The sequence below is a fragment of the Pseudorasbora parva genome, chromosome 1 (assembly GCF_024679245.1).
Source record: "Pseudorasbora parva isolate DD20220531a chromosome 1, ASM2467924v1, whole genome shotgun sequence".
NCBI lineage: Eukaryota > Metazoa > Chordata > Actinopteri > Cypriniformes > Gobionidae > Pseudorasbora > Pseudorasbora parva.
Window position 1 is genome coordinate 44141881 of NC_090172.1, and position 16579 is coordinate 44158459.

General features: G+C 39.6%; 1 protein-coding gene across 3 annotated transcripts in view; it reads right to left on the bottom strand.

Moving 5' to 3' along the window:
- The window catches only part of tln2a (talin 2a), a 66630-nt gene that overhangs the window by 7496 nt on the left and 42555 nt on the right, over positions 1-16579 (bottom strand). For 2 of the 3 annotated variants that reach the window (XM_067441870.1, XM_067441881.1), the window contains exons 28-52: positions 13553-13761; positions 12713-12832; positions 12350-12547; positions 12123-12262; positions 11946-12039; positions 11769-11858; positions 10624-10746; positions 10379-10522; positions 10114-10275; positions 9867-10007; positions 9597-9778; positions 9371-9503; positions 8340-8441; positions 8060-8230; positions 7826-7972; positions 7593-7694; positions 6348-6467; positions 6115-6261; positions 5816-5985; positions 2534-2717; positions 2296-2421; positions 2063-2131; positions 1469-1585; positions 308-493; positions 104-211 (exon numbers count right to left, since the gene is read on the bottom strand). In XM_067441870.1, the coding sequence (XP_067297971.1) occupies positions 104-211; positions 308-493; positions 1469-1585; positions 2063-2131; positions 2296-2421; positions 2534-2717; positions 5816-5985; positions 6115-6261; positions 6348-6467; positions 7593-7694; positions 7826-7972; positions 8060-8230; positions 8340-8441; positions 9371-9503; positions 9597-9778; positions 9867-10007; positions 10114-10275; positions 10379-10522; positions 10624-10746; positions 11769-11858; positions 11946-12039; positions 12123-12262; positions 12350-12547; positions 12713-12832; positions 13553-13761 (3485 nt within the window). The remainder of the gene's footprint in view (positions 1-103; positions 212-307; positions 494-1468; positions 1586-2062; positions 2132-2295; positions 2422-2533; positions 2718-5815; positions 5986-6114; positions 6262-6347; positions 6468-7592; positions 7695-7825; positions 7973-8059; positions 8231-8339; positions 8442-9370; positions 9504-9596; positions 9779-9866; positions 10008-10113; positions 10276-10378; positions 10523-10623; positions 10747-11768; positions 11859-11945; positions 12040-12122; positions 12263-12349; positions 12548-12712; positions 12833-13552; positions 13762-16579) is intronic. The other variant, XM_067441889.1, reaches the window with a different exon arrangement.

A 16579-nucleotide genomic window follows, 5' to 3' on the forward strand; every position in this document is an offset into this window, starting at 1 on the left:
CTCTTCAGAAAATGTGGACTAAACAGTAAAATTCATATGGATTAGTTTTACAGCAAAGCACCGTGCAGATGCATTTTGTGTGTGAACGAGTGTGTGTTTGTACCTGTAGGACATGTTCTAGGAGCTCTATATAACCATTGGTACATTCAGTGCCGTATAACAGAGCTCTGCTCCTGACGTCCTCACTCACTTCCTCATGATATGCCGCTTGCTGAGGTGGAAAATACTGAGTCCATTATGCACACCAAAACCACCTTCGCTACCTCACAGATAATAAAGCATAAATGGAAATGAGTAGAAAACACACCTTGCATGTGGTCAGCATATCAGCTATGACCTTGCGGCTGAGGTTCGCCGTGGAGATTATATCTTCCTGTCTAGCAGAGTTTCCTGCTGCAACAGCTTTGGCAGTTGCCGTGGTGATGCCCTTCGTCATGCGAATGAACTCTTCTGGAGTGGTTGACTTCTCAGGGGCTTCTTTAGACTGAAACAGCTGAGTGCCATGACAACAATTGTCAAGTGGGATGTTTCACATTTAGCTTTGTAAGCATGAGTGTCTGTCTGTGTTTGTGTAAGATTTGTAATTAGCACTAAGCATAGGTCAAAAATCAAGGTTAAACGAAAGAAAGGGATGGTTAGCGTTAAAGGCTTCTATATACTTCAAGCGAAGAACAAACTGGTGTGACGCTATTTCAAACAAAACCAAGACTAAGCAAAGTTAGTTTAGAGATCAAAACAGCTTCCCAAAAGCAAACTTTACCAGATAAGTACACTCCGATTGGTACACACTATTGGTCTGTGGTGATTACGTAATAAGTACTGGTAGGTGTGTGTTATGAGTCTCTGCCTTCTTTGGAAAATGTATCTGGTTAATTTCTTCTGTTCAGTTGGTCGAGGTCAGGCACAAGTGAAAAAACAAAAGAACTGGAGAGTAACTTAATAGTAGAAATTGTAGTAATTCTAAGTGAAAGTGATACCGACATTGTTTTAAAGCAATACATTGCAAAAAGTGGTACATAATGAATGAATGAATGAATGAATGAGGCATTTATATAGCGCTTTCAAATGTACTACTGTACACACAAAGCGCTTCACACTCATGTCAGGGGTCTCTCCTCAATAAATAAAAACGTGACTTGATTGAAGTGCCCTATTACAGAGCTTGTGCAAACGTGTGCATCCCAATGATCAGATGCGTTCTGCGTTCTCTTACAACTGTCATCTAAACGCTGCTCTAAGACGCATGGGTTGTGTCGGGATGTTTGCTAATAGTGTTCAGCTGCAGAGGTATTTCAAACTTTTTTTTAACCCCTAAATGAAGAATGAAAAATCTTTGCAATGAGTATAATAGGGCCTTAACCTTTTTTTTAAAATAAGTTACTGGCTGAAAAAAATAAAAGGATAGAAGAAAAGGTACATAACAAACCAGTCAATAAGGAAACCATTTTTTCTGTGTTTGCGGTCTTACTGTGAGTTCCTGTTTAATGCACTCGATAGTGGATTCCAGAGCTCTTGTTCCTCTTGAAGCCTCGTCCTCCACTGCCTTCACCGTTTTCAGTAAGGATGTTACATTAGTTACCATAACCTGAACACAGAGGCAGAGACACACAAACACACACGTGACACGTCACTTACATTTTCAGAATGAAGAACACCACATTCTTCGTGAACATTAATTACATTTTTACAGAAAAACATCTGAGGTCAAAATTCACTATTGCAAAAGCCTTTGGAAACCAGCTATTTATAGACTCCAAATTATTTTCTCCCATCTTTTTAATTAAAAAGACAAAAAATAGCTATTTATACCCTAAAACGTTATACACTTGCTTTATTCTAATTAAAGGATGAAAGGTTAAATTGATTAAACCACCATTTCTTTGAATTCTAAAAATTAATGACCCCAAACTCATGCAGAAGTATGCTATTAATAAAGTAGTTCATTTTATAGCACAATAGTTGGACTAAGTGTGCAATGGGAGGTATAGTAGAAGAACACAGATTAATTTTCTCGTTCATAATTAATCTGATAAAACGGCACACGCTGAAATGAGTTTCTCACCAGAACACTTCTACTGATATCTGAGTTAGAAGACATTTCCACCCCTGCGGCCAGACTTCTGAGGGACAACTGGGAGATTACAGTTTCAGAGACAAATATATGACAGCTAATTGTCTAGCTGGACTGTTTCTAGCCAAGTTCTGTGCTCTTGAGGTATGAAGGAACATTTGCAAAAGGGAGAATAATATTTATGTAACGCAGAAATGAGGCCTGAGTGTTTTTCGCAGTCCTACCTTGGCTGCACTCTTGAGCTGGTACATGGAGGGGTCATCGGCAGATTTTCCTGCCGCGCACTTGGTGGCACTAATGAGCTCAGCTAAGGCTTTAGCAACATCTTTCACTGCGTTGATCAACACCACCTACGAGGAGATGAACGATAATAACACATGAACATTCCAGAAAGATAACTTACGACTGGCTGCTGATAAATTCCTGTGTTGGACTTCTCATCACTTTCCCCGTGTCTCTCACCTGAGTTTCTGGGTCATCTGGGCCTATGCTGGCTGCTCCCAATTTCACCACATCTGTAAGTTGTGTAATGGTCTTGGCAGAAGATTGGGCGGCCTGGGCCAGCTTCTCTTGACTTGATGCAGCACCTGAAACAAGGTTCTTAGTGTCCTCCACCAGCGCTTTAGCCGTCTTCAGAATATTCTCCCTAAAAGCAAAAAAACAAAAATAAAGAGAGAGAAAGAGAGAGAGGTGATAAAAGTTTTATTTATAATGCTTATGTATGTGAATATTCTTCCTTCTTGGTTGGTCTATTGTACATTCTAGGGGTCAAATATTTTTGACTGTTCTCTCTCCCATGCTGTTTCTAGTATCCCTACCTGGCCTCTTTCCACTCACAGAATACAATAAAATGTAATATACAAATCAATTTCGAAACAAAATAAATAAATAACTTCAATATATTAAAGGGATCTCACTTTAAAGAATATTGGTAACAAATAGTTGATGGGGCCTAATGATTTCCATAGTATGGAAAAAAAATATTATGGAAGTCAATAGGGCCAACTGGGGCCTACACACATTCTTCAAAATATCTTCTTTTGTGTTCAGAAAGAGGAATAAAATTATATTTAAGATTTATACAGGTTTGGAACAACTTGGGAGTGAGTAAATTATCACAGAAGTTTCATTTTTGGGTGAACTATGCCTATATTAAATTCAATATATAAAATTAAATAAATTCAATAAAAATATATTCTATATTTAATGTCCACTTATTTAATATTTGGTTATCAGCAGTGTAATTAAGTGTGATATTTGTTAGTCACCTGGTAATGATCTGCAGACTATCTGCAGACACTATCTGCAGACGATCTTGCCCATTTTTTCACAGATAAAACCACACTCATCAGCAGTCAGTTCCCACCTCCACACACACACACAATTTTAAATCAGCCACATCCATAGCCAAACATCTTCTCTCGTCCTTCTCTAGACTCACTGAGGATGAAGTATCTAAACCCACAGATGATCCCACAGTAGCTGCACGAATCTCAAGCTGTCTGGCAGACATCTCGGCATAGGTTTAACATCCAGCTAGGTTCATCTTTCATTACTCCTTCAGGGTCGGTCAGAAATCTTGGAGTAATCTTTGATGACCAGCTGTCCTTCAAAGACCACATCTCAAAGACAGCTCGGTCATGCAGGTTTGCATTGCACAACATCAGGAAAATCAGACCGTTCCTTACGGAGCATGCAACACAGCTTCTTGTCCAAGCCCTGGTCATTTCTAGACTTGACTATTGCAATGCGCTTCTGGCTGGACTTCCATCTTGTGCAATCAAACCGCTGCAAATGATCCAGAGCGCTGCGGCACGTCTTGTATTCAATGAGCCCAAAATGGCTCATGTCACACCTCTATTCATCTCTCTGCATTGTCTACACCTCACTGCCCGGATCAAATTCAAAGCCCTGACTCTTGCTTATGGATCTTCCACAAGCTCAGCACCCGAATACTTCGACTCACTCCTACGAGTCTACACACCCACCAGAAGCCATCACAGAGAGGCATGAAATCCCTCTCTAGAACTTTTTCTTTCATTGTTCCTGGTTGGTGGAATGATCTTCCGTACTCCATAAGCATGACAGAATCACTCGCTTCATTCAAAAGAAAGGTAAAAACTCATCTCTTCCATGAGCACTTAATCTTACATAAAAAAAATAAAAATAAAATAATAATAATAATAAAAAAAACTCTTTCCTCCTTTATTTCTCCTTTCTTCTTCCCTTTTCTGGTTTTTGCTACTCTGAGCGGTATACAAATCTTGGTATTTGGGGCACTTTTTGTGTTTCTTTGCCTCTTCTTGACGGATCGCTTCCTGTTCTCCTGAGTTATAAGTCGCTTTGGATAAAAGCGTCTGCTAAATGCACAAATGTAAATGTAATAACTGCAAAATAAATAACTGACTGGATGCACATTATCCTGCTTTTTGCATGGCAAATAATAGATAATTAATTAGACATGAAATATTGATCAGAATCAAACACATCTATCTCTCTTGCTTACAACTGCCCATAAGGTCTGGGAGTTAGCCTAGAAATCTAGACGCACCCTAGCGGCAGCAAATCTAATCTGCTGCAAGTGTCGTCTAGCAACTCTCAATACACTTCTGAGCTGTAAAAACCAAACTCTGGTCAGGCCAATCACATCATGTATAGAGTTGGTGGGCAGGGCTTAACATAATGACGGCCGAGTTGCGCTTGCGTGTTACTAGTAAACATAGAAGCTGGAGAACGGCGGTCTTTCGAATCAGCTTTGACCGCGACTCTGGAAGACTTGGAGTTAAGCTTTTCTCTGAGAAAAGAACGACACTGAAGTCATTCTTAAAAAGGGAAGATGTGTTCTGAGTTTTGCAGACCGGATAAGGTGAAAGTTTAATCTATCAACTAGCTCCGCTTCACCTTCATTACTCTGGTTGGTTGTAGCGTTATCCAATTGTGTGCAGAGGGAGTTTGAAAGACAACTGTTTATCCCGCCCCTCGGATTGAGCCCTGTCAATGGTGAGTTTACAGACCAAACATCTTGATGTGGGTCTGGTTTGTTAGGCTAGCTGGGAGTTTAAGAAGGGTCTAGTTTTGGGTGTATTGTCATTGTCTTATTAGTATTGTTGAGAGTGTAAAGCACTTTGGTCAACTTATGTTGTTTTTAAACATGCTATATAAATAAATGTTGATTTGATTTGATTTGAACACCGTTTTGTTATCTTATAATCCATTACAGTGTACAAAAAAATCATTGCAAAAAGTCTGAACAAAATGACAAACACAGAAGCAGCTGTGTTCGTATGAAATAAGAGAGCGACATAATTAAACAACTGTACACAAATGACTGATTTGAGGTATAATTCTTAATTAGTTCACCAAACATACAACGTAAAAAAACGTCCCTAGCAAGTAAAGTGCCAACTTCAGTGACAGTTACTTGGATAAGCCTGTGTTAACAGTTTTTACCGGGTGTTATCGGAGGACAACATGGCGCAATTGACCAATCAGAATCAAGAATTCCACAGAGCTGTGTAATAATTTGCAATAATGACAGAGAGATGCACCGAAATTGTCCTTCTAAAAATTACAGCCAAAAAAGGGACATAATTTTTATTGCAAAAATAGTCTAATTTAAAATATAAATATTACATTTTTTGACCCAATGTGTCCAAAATGTTTGGTTTCGCCCAATAATTTTTATTTCCGGTGTATAACCAATGACTATAAATTACCTTGTTGTATTATGTATTTGTGTGATACCTGTGATCAGCGAAGGAGTCTGAATCGTTCTCAGCATTGAGTGTTCCAGCAGAAGCAAACATGATGGTAGTGTCCAGGTCAGCGATGATGCCTGATACAGCACTGGCTGCAGTGATACAGGCTTGAGTGCCCTTATTACCGGCTTGTAATGCAGACAGCACCATAGACACCTACAGAAAACACACACACATTAAAATAAATTCTACATGGAAAATCTCTTTGTACACTCTTACAACGTAAACTCTTTGATAGAAAGTTGTAAGTAATGCATCTGAATTTGTTGTGTGTTGTTCCAGTACCTTCTCAGTGACGGCTCGTGCACACTCAATAAGTTCCCTCTTTGTGAATGAGTCAGATGGACTGATCTGCAGTGATCCAGCTTTCTGAACGAGCACAATGCAGCCGTGTCCCAGTTCCTGCACGCGTGTCTTTATCTGGAACCCGATCTAAAATCAGCAAAACATGTCAGAGGTCAGAGTGTGTGTGAAATAAATATGAAGAGTGACTGACTGTGCATCTGTATGTCAATTACCTCCTCTGGTTCTGCAGTAACGGCAGCTAGACGTCCTTGAACTGCGAGCTGACTGTAGTCTGCAGTGACCTGTGAGGCCAAAGTGCCCAGATCCTCTGGAGCACTCACTGATTTAGTGATCTGAGGGAGGGAATAAAGGGATGCAATCAAATTGAACAAGGCTATGACTAAAATTTTTTTTATTGAAATTATACTGTATCGAGATGTTTTATACTGTATGTGTGTATATATACACACTCACCTAAAGGATTATTAGGAACACCATACTAATACTGTGTTTGACCCTCTATCGCCTTCAGAACTGACTTAATTCTATGTGGCATTGATTCAACAAGGTGCTGAAAGCATTCTTTAGAAATGTTCGCCCATATTGATAGGATAGCATCTTGCAGTTGATGGAGATTTGTGGGATGCACAACCAGGGTACGAAGCTCCCATTCCACCACATCCCAAAGATGCTCTATTGGGCTGAGATCTGGTGACTGTGGGGGCCATTTTAGTTCAGTAAATTCATTGTTATGTTCAAGAAATCAATTTGAAATGATTTGAGCTTTGTGACATGGTGCATTATCCTGCTGGAAGTAGCCATCAGAGGATGGGTACATGGTGGTCATAAAGGGATGGACATGGTCAGAAACAATGCTCAGGTAGGCCGTGACACTTAAACGATGCCCAATTGGCACTAAGGGGCCTAAAGTGTGCCAAGAAAACATCACCACACCATTACACCACCACCAGCAGCCTGCACAGTGGTAACAAGGCATGATGGATCCATGCTCTCATTCTGTTTACGCCAAATTCTGACTCTACCATCTGAATATCTCAACAGAAATCGAGACTCATCAGACCAGGCAACATTTTGCCAGTCTTCAACTGTCCAATTTTGGTGAGCTTGTGCAAATTGTAGCCTCTTTTTCCTATTTTCACGGTTGTGCATGAAAATCCCAGTAACTGAGCAGATTGTGAAATACTCAGACCAGCCCAACTGGCACCAACAACCATGCCACGCTCAAAACTGCTTAAATCGCCTTTCTTTCCCATTCTGGCATTCAGTTTGGAGTTCAGGAGATTGTCTTGACCAGGACCAAACCCCTAAATGCATTGAAGCAACTGACATGTGATTGGTTGATTAGATAATTTCATTAATGAGAAATTGAACAGGCGTTCCTAATAATTCTTTAGGTGAGTGTACACATTATAATGTATATGCTAAAGATATACAGCAAGAAAATTATGATTTCTCACCATCTCCTGTGCACTGACAGCAATAGCTTTGGAGTATCTCACCATGGTGGTCTGATATTCTACAAATGATCCTTCTGGTTCTGGTGGAGAACCTTCTCCTAACTACAGGATCACAGGATCATTTAAACATTTTACATGGCTGATTGCATATTTATAGACACTCAAAAGGTGCTCACTTAAATAGAATTAGTATATTAAGGCAGTTTATAATGCAAAAGTATGTGGGTTGTTACCTTCCCCATGGCATCAGCAATCGAATCCACCATGCCACTGACCATGCCAACCTCACTGGCAGCTTCATTAAGGGTCAGCAAGAGGTCATCCACAGCTTCCCTCATTAACTGTGCAGCTTCTGCTATGGCATCATGGGTATGAGCAGCCTAAAGAAACAGTAAATAAATAAAACAGTTGAAAGATTGAAATTTTACATGGAGAAAACACAGATTGATTGATTGGATGAGATGTACCTTAGGGTTTCCGCCACCTTCCTTGGCAGCGTACAGCATTTGTAGAGCAGACTCAGCAAGAGTCTTGGTCTGATCCAGAAGGTTCATCTGCTGCTGATGATCAAAGATTTTGGAGGCCATGCCCATAGAAGCTGAGATCAGCGGAGTGAAGTAACTGACCAACTGAGACACCTGAGGAACAGAGAAAGGTTTGAGTTCATACTTATGGGATGCATTAAGATGAGTTGAAAACCATATGAAAATGTATTTTAGACTGGAAAGGCTTCATCATTTTATTTACCTTATGTCCCAGCTGTGCTGCTTCTCCTTTTGCTGATGTGGAAATCGGCTCAATCAGGTGACCCACCTCCTGAACAGAGGATGTTAGCTGCTCCTGCAAAGCCTGATACAATACAACAAGGATTAAAGGGTTAGTTCTCCCAAAAATGAAATGTATGTCATTAATGACTCACTCTAATGTTGTTCCACACCCGTAAAACCTCAGTTCATCTTAAGAACACAGTTTAAGATATTTTATATTTAGTCAGAAAGCATATCCAAGTGTGTTTGCACACTATACTGTCCATGTCCAGAAAGGGAACAGAACATCATAAAAGTAGTCCATATGTGATTTTAGTTAGATAATTAGAATATTGTCCCGGTTTCTTTTCATTCCTCAAATAAAGATTCAAGCAGATTTGAATCGGCAATGTCACGTGATTTCAGCAGTTTGGCACGCGATCCGAGTCATGAATTGCTCCGTTGATTCATAACCGTTTGAATCTTTATTTGAGGATTGAAAACAAACACGGAAGAGAAGACAATGCTGAATAAAGTCGTAGTTTTTGTTATTTTTGGGCCAAAATGTATTTTTGATGCTTCAAGAGATTCTAATTAACCAACTGATGTCACATATGGACTACTTTGATGATGTTTTTATTCCCTTTCTGGACATGGACAGTAAAGTGTGCATACACTTGCATACGCTCTCAGACTAAATATAAAATATCTTAAACTGTGTTCTGAAGATGAACGGAGGTCTTATGGGTGTGGAACAACATTAGGGTGAGTCAATAATGACATAAATTTCATTTTTGGGTGAACTAACCCTTTAAAGATTCCTATATAGAAAACTCACTTTATTTCATCTTTCCAGACATTAAAACAAGATATGTTTAAAAATATATATAAAGGAGAACACTAGACTAGACTGGTTGACTATTCCAACACATCCCTAATTGATATGCTGCTCTAATGAGCACAACAGAGTTGGGGTTACAGCCATGAAAGTAGAAATAAACATCCAGGCAGCTACTGTAGAAACACATTTACCTCAGATGAAACTTCGTCTCTAGGAGGAAGATTCTGGCTGACTGCTGCAAGAGACGCTTGCTCAATATCTCGGATGCATTTATTGATATTATCAATGGCTGAGTCACATTCCTTCTGGCCAGGGGCTTTATCCCTGTAATACCAAACACATGAACATAAATTATTTGAATATTTTTCTATTCTGCCTTTCTTATACTAACAACAAAAGTGAGTATATATGTGTTACCTGATAGCAGTGATGAGGCTCTTGATGGAGTCTGACACGGTGCGTGAATGGCCCGCCAGTAATGACCACGTGGGCGGATCTTTAGGGTTCATAACCAATGACCGTGCTGTCTTTAAAAGGTGGGTGGAGCTGTCAAGCATAGAGCGTGCTGATTGGATGATTGGCTCCTGTGCAGCAGATCCCTAAATTGTGAGTATAAAAATATAAATATCATTAACAACAAGAAAGACCCAGTTTTGAATAATAGTTCAATGACGAAGAAACTTATACCTCTTTACTTATCTGTGCAGGCACACTAGAAAACTCAGGATTGGAAGCGAACGTGGTGAGATTGTCAACAGATTCAATGAGCGGCGCTGTTGCAACACGACATTTCTCACGGTTTTCCTCAGAGAAATCCCCATCTAATGCCTATGGTGGGAGAGAAGAGGCTAAATAAATGATGTTTGAAAGCAATCATTTGCTTTCATTGGAGTGGATAAAAGTTGGAATCGTTTATAAAGAGGAGTGGTTTAACCTTGATTGTTTTGACCAGGTTGGCTGTGCTGTTGGCCACTTCTTTGGCCGACTGCACAAAGTGTCGTTTAGCCACAGGGTTGGCAGTCTTAGAGGAAGCCAGTCGACAAGCATTACACAGCGCTGAGGTGTGTTTGGCAACAATAGTGGCAGCTGAGAGCACCTGCAACATGCATATTTTAATACTTTGGCCTTAATATTGCAGATTGATATGTTTTGGGCTTAAGTCCAAACACCATGCCCAAGATTTGACAGAAAGAAGCTACCTGTGATGGACTACTATCTGGGTCAACAAGATTTTGGCAAGCCATCTGGATTGCCTGATTAGCACGTGCAAACTGAATGGGATCCACTAAGCCTGGATGCCCAGATTGGCTGCTGGGGTCAGACACACCCACAAGGTAAGACGCCTAGAGACACATCAAAAAACAAGTATGAACCGTACATACACAAAGCAAAAGTGTTCAGAGGGAAAAAAATGTAATGGCTGAGAATGAATTTAGTTTCTTACCTGACCAGCTGCTTCGGTCAGTCCACACAGAGCTTTAGAGGCTCCAACCACACAGTCTCCAAACGCTGGAACATCTCCTGTCTTACAGTTATGAGAGATGCCAGCCATAGACTCACCGAGTATCTAACAGAATAATGTGGATTACAGATAAGTCATCATCTAGTGATGTGCATTTACATTTATCTGTATCAAAAGGCTATAAGAATGTTTGCAGTTCAGTATTTTAACAGACCATTTAGAATGCCAGATTCAACTGCATATTAAGGGTGCTTTCACACTAGTACTTTTGGTGCACACCCGGGTTCGACTGACATCAGAGTTCGGTTCATTTGGATGATGTGAACACGGTCTTCCGAACTCGGGTGTGCACACGCAAACCATACCCGAGTCCGCATAATGAGGTGGTCTGGGGTTCGGTTGATGTAAACTCCGGTACAGTTTGTTGCTGATGAGAACGCAATCGTACTAAATCGTAGAAGTGAACTGCTATTAATGACATATGATTTGATAAAGAAATGACATATGATTTGATAAAGATGTGTGTTTTGTGTGCGTTTCACTTTTACCTGACGAGCATCACTGACATACTGCAAGCAGAGAGATGTAGATCTAATCTCTGCTCGTCTTCAGCATTTTTTTTGAGCACTTGCAGTGCATTTGCGGCAAAAAGACACAGGTGCCATTACGTACTGAAGCTTTGGTAACAAAAGCAACAGTTCAAAAACAAAAATATAAAAGTGATGGGAGCAACGTTATGCATTTCGGCGGCTTCACGCTCGCTGTCGTTGCGAAGCAACCGGGTAAACCGCTGCTGCTTTGATGACGCAAACGAACCTCGGTTTAGACCCTAATAATATAATATGAACACAGTCCAGTGCAGGCAATCGAACCAAGTGTGAAAACACCCTGAAAGTGCTTAAACTACTCAATATGCAAACTTGATTTTGACTTTTTTAATAATGTATACTATTTTAGCATTAACGTTATAATATGTATATATTATGTATACTTTTTTAGCATTAACATTTAGCACAATCTTAGTAAATGACAAGTTCCTTTGTATAAAAAAGCTAATATGAATATTTGCAATAAAAATATGAATGGAATTCCAAGTAAAGCCTCCAATATAATCCTATTGCTGTTACCTTAGAGTTCTCCATGACACTTTCAATGCAGTCAAAGTAGGAGAGATCATTGACTGGCTCATTCGGATTATCCAGCAGTCCCCTAACAGCCTGTAACCCACAAAAAAGGCAACATTCCATTTTTTATTCAATAGTAAGATAAATTACTCTTTACTATGCATTGTTCATATATAATACCTCAAGCTCTCTAAGAGCATTGTCACATTCCCTCTGTCCTGGGGCATTCTGGGTACACATGGTAATCAGCTGATTGATGCTGTCAGTCACCGTTCTGAATAAACATAGGAGAGTGTGGTTAAAAAGAGAAACTAGAGCATATATAAAACGCAAATGAACAAACATGCCGTGAAGTACCTGGCGGCAGCAGCAAGCAGGTTCTTTGCATTTCCTGCTCCAGGGTCTACAGACAAAGACTTGGCAGCCAACAGCAGCTTACTGGAGGCCATTGAGATGTTCTTCAAATTCCCAATCACCTGCATCTGATCATTCTTACCCTAAAATCAACCAAGAATTACTTCTTAAGAAAAGAAAAGTAAGATCTATTCACTTTCTCATGTTCTGTCCTGCTCCACACAACGTACCTGGGTATGGCCAGCCATCTCAATGCCAGCATCTAGAAACTCATCAAAGTCCTCACTGAACTTTCCAGATGCATCTGCAAGCTGTACAGTGGTCCCTCTAGAGGCATGGACCACATCTCCAGCAGACTGGTTCAGATCGGCAGCAGTCTGGTTCAGGTCACTCTGAGCCTCCTGGAAGGTCTTACTGCAGGGAGGGAGCTGCAATAAATAAATGAAAAGTCACGAAACACTTCAGAGACACAAGGCTGCGTACATCTAATAATTGAGTGCACTATGTTGAGGGCAGAGAGAGTATATTAAGGAATAAAGCAATCTTCAAGTATCTTCAAGCATTTGTGGTAATGACAAATGTTTGTTGCTCACGGTCTCTACAAGTAGTTTTTTGCTGGCTTCTCCAATGCTCTTTAGAGCCATATCAACGTCTTTTTGTCCAGGTAGACAATTCACACACGCATTCAGTGAGTGAGACACAGCCTTTGCGACCTAAAACACAAAATAGAGAAATACACAATAATAAAGTCAAAAATATTACTTGAAAAAAAAAGAACAATTTTATTCAGCAACAATAGATTAAATTAATTAAAAATGGCTTAACAACATAACAATGTTAACATTTATTTCCATCAAGAGGTATGTAGATTTTTGGTCAAGATCTATGCAAAAGCCAAACACTCTGTAAAGTCTACTACATCCCAAAGACTTTCAATGAATTTGAGGTCTGGACTCAGAGGTACCAATTTAATGTGTGAAAAATATCCTTCATGCTCGCACACAGCTATTCTTTCACAATTTGAGCCTGAGGAATCTTGACATTGACATCCTGGACTATGGCCCTGATCTGTATTCCTACATATTTATTTAAGAAATGAAAAGCTACACACTCCATTAAATAGGGGTAGAAGAACTGTTGACAATCATATAACATGCTAGAAACAATCACTAAAACTGATCCAATTATAGACTTGTGTGTATATTAGTATTAGTCTAAACTGAAACCAACTAATACAGCTCTTTTCAAGGTTACATTTTTGCTCAAGCATCTTTACTACTACTCTTGAAATTCTGCACTGCTCATATTGTTGGCTCCTGAATTATAAATTGTGTGCATTTCCTAATATCCAAGTTAGAAAAATAGATATCTGATAAATTATTAAATGTTTTATTTAGTATTTTTCCCATTATATTTACATTTACCCCGCTCACCTGTGCTAGCCTCTGTTGTATCTCTGCATCACCAGGAGCAACCAGCGCCTCCTTGGCTTCAGAAATTAATTTAGCGGACCCTTCCATAACCTCACAAGCAGAATCCAACATGGCTGCGGCACCAGCAGGGTCTGAGGTGGTAGCAGCAACACCTCTCGCAGCCTGTGCTAATGCCTTGAGAGCCTGGGCAGTTTCGCTAGCAGCAACACCTGTGAACACATACAATTAATGTGTTTGGGAGTATATATAGATATACATGCGTGTGTATGAGAACTTTTTGGAGTATGTATGTTTGAGTTTACTTGGTTAAAAAAAAAGAAATAAAAAAAAACTGCCCTTGGAAGTTAATCTAAGTTGGAAGTTGGAAGAATCTTAATGAGACGAAACCTCTCTTTGGGAACATTCTCATTTAAATACAAAATGTAAGGTTACACTTTATTTTAAGGTGACGTTGTTAGTACAATTACACAAATAAGTAATATTAATTAAAGGTGTACTATGCAACTTTCCATCCCCTAGATGGCGCCTATTCAAAACAAAGGCGTAGTTTGATGACACCAAGTTTGAGCTCAGCAACTTTGAGTTTGAGCTCAGCAAAAACCGCTCTTCCGTTCCGATTAGAACATCAAACAGGTTCTCCCCACTCAGTGATGCACCCACTGAGGATCCTGTTGAAAGTGCCCTAGTTATTGGCGATTCTATTACACGGAATGTGAAAATAGAGACACCAGCCACCATAGTCACATGTTTACCGGGAGCCAGAGCGCCTGACATCAAAGCAAATTTAAAAGTGCTGGCTAAAGCTAATCGTAAATTCTCTAAGATTATTATTCACGTTGGCACTAATGATGTTCGACTTCGCCAGTCGGAGATCACCAAAATTAACATTAAAGAGGTGTGTAAACTCGCAAGTACGATGTCAAGAGCCGTAGTTTTCTCTGGTCCTCTCCCTGCGAAAAGGAGTGATGAAATAGTTAGCAGATTATCATCACTCAATGGCTGGTTGTCTAAGTGGTGTCTGCAAAATAACATAGGGTTCATAGACAATTGGAAAAGTTTTTGGGGCAGACCTGACCTGTTGAAGATAGACGGCATTCATCCCTCCTGGGCTGGTGCTGCTCTTCTCTCTAGTAATTTGGCACATAGTCTTAGAGCTAAACCTTGACTCACTGGGGCCCAGGTCAGGAAGCAGACAAACTGGCTAAACCAACCGTCTGCTAGCTGTCTCACGTCACCAAAGTCAGCTAAATCCCAGCACATAGAGACTCTTTCACCTAGATATTATCAAATAGAGACTGTGTCTGTTCCCCGAATTAGTAAATACAAAAAACCATCAAAACCATTCAACAGTAAAAATTTAATTGATGTCCAACAAATAAACAACAGATATAATACGGATGAACAATTGATAAAGCTTGGGTTGCTGAATATTCGATCCCTTTCGCCAAAAACGTTTGTTGTCAATGATATGATTATAGATCATAACTTAGATGTGCTGTGCTTGACAGAAACCTGGCTAAAACCTGACGATTACATTACTTTAAATGAGTGCACCCCCCGAGATTATTGTTATAAACATGAGCCACGTCTGAAAGGTAAAGGGGGAGGTGTTGCTATAATTTATAATAATATTTTCAGTATTACTCAGAAGTCTAGTTTCAAATATAATTCCTTTGAAGTTTTGGTGCTTTATGTAACGTTGTGTAGTGTAAATGATAAATCCCGTCTGACATTTGTGTTGGCTACTGTATACAGGCCACCAGGGCACAATACAGACTTTATCAAAGAATTTGCTGGTTTTGTATCGGAGTTAGTATTAGCTGTAGATAAAGTACTAATTGTTGGGGATTTTAATATCCACGTAGACAATGAAAAAGACACATTGGGATTGGCATTTAGAGACATTCTAAACTCTATTGGAGTTAGACAACACGTATCGGGACCCACTCATCGCCTTAATCATACTTTAGATCTAATAATGTCACATGGAATAAATGTTGATACTGTTAAAATTCTGCAGCAGAGCGATGACATCTCAGATCATTACCTAATATCATGTATACTTAATTTACCTAAGGCTGCAAAGCCATCCCCTCGGTTCAAATATGGCAGGACGATAACCGCTGCGACTAAAGATTGCTTTGTACATAATCTTCCTCATCAGTTCCATCTCCTCCGCATTACAGATAGCCAAGAGGAACTTGATGCTGCAACAGAAACTATTGACTCTCTCTTTACTAGCACTTTAGACATAGTTGCTCCCCGGCGCTTAAAGAAGATTAAAGCAAATAATCCAACGCCGTGGTACAACGAGCACACTCGGGCCCTTAAAACAGCAGCCAGAAAAATGGAGCGCAGCTGGAAGAAAACAAAACTGGAGGTTTTTCGCAATTTGTGGAAAGAGAGCATGATGGCATACAGAAAGGCCATAAAAACGGCTAGATCTGCTTATTTCTCAACTCTTTTAGAAGAAAACAAACACAACCCTAAGTATTTATTCGATACAGTAGCTAAATTATCAAAAAATAAAGCTTCAGCTTCTGATGTTTGTAAACAACACAGCAGTAATGACTTTATGAACTTCTTTACTAGTAAGATTGATAATATTAGGAATAAAATTATAACCATGCAGCCGTCTATTACAGTATCACTTCAGACAGAGCGCTGTAGTGTCACTGAGGAAAAATTACACTCATTCACTAGTATAGGAGGAGAAGAATTGGCTAAACTTGTAAAATCATCAAAATCAACAACATGTATGCTTGACCCTATACCGACTAGGCTATTAAAAGAGATACTTCCAGAGGTCATAGATCCTCTGCTTAATATCATTAATTCATCTTTGACATTAGGATATGTACCGAAAACTTTTAAGTTGGCTATAATTAAACCACTTATTAAAAAAACGCAACTTGATCCTAAAGAATTAGTCAATTACAGGCCAATCTCGAATCTACCGTTTCTATCAAAAATACTAGAAAAGGCTGTGTCTTCACAATTATGCTCCTTTTTAGAAAGAAATGGTAT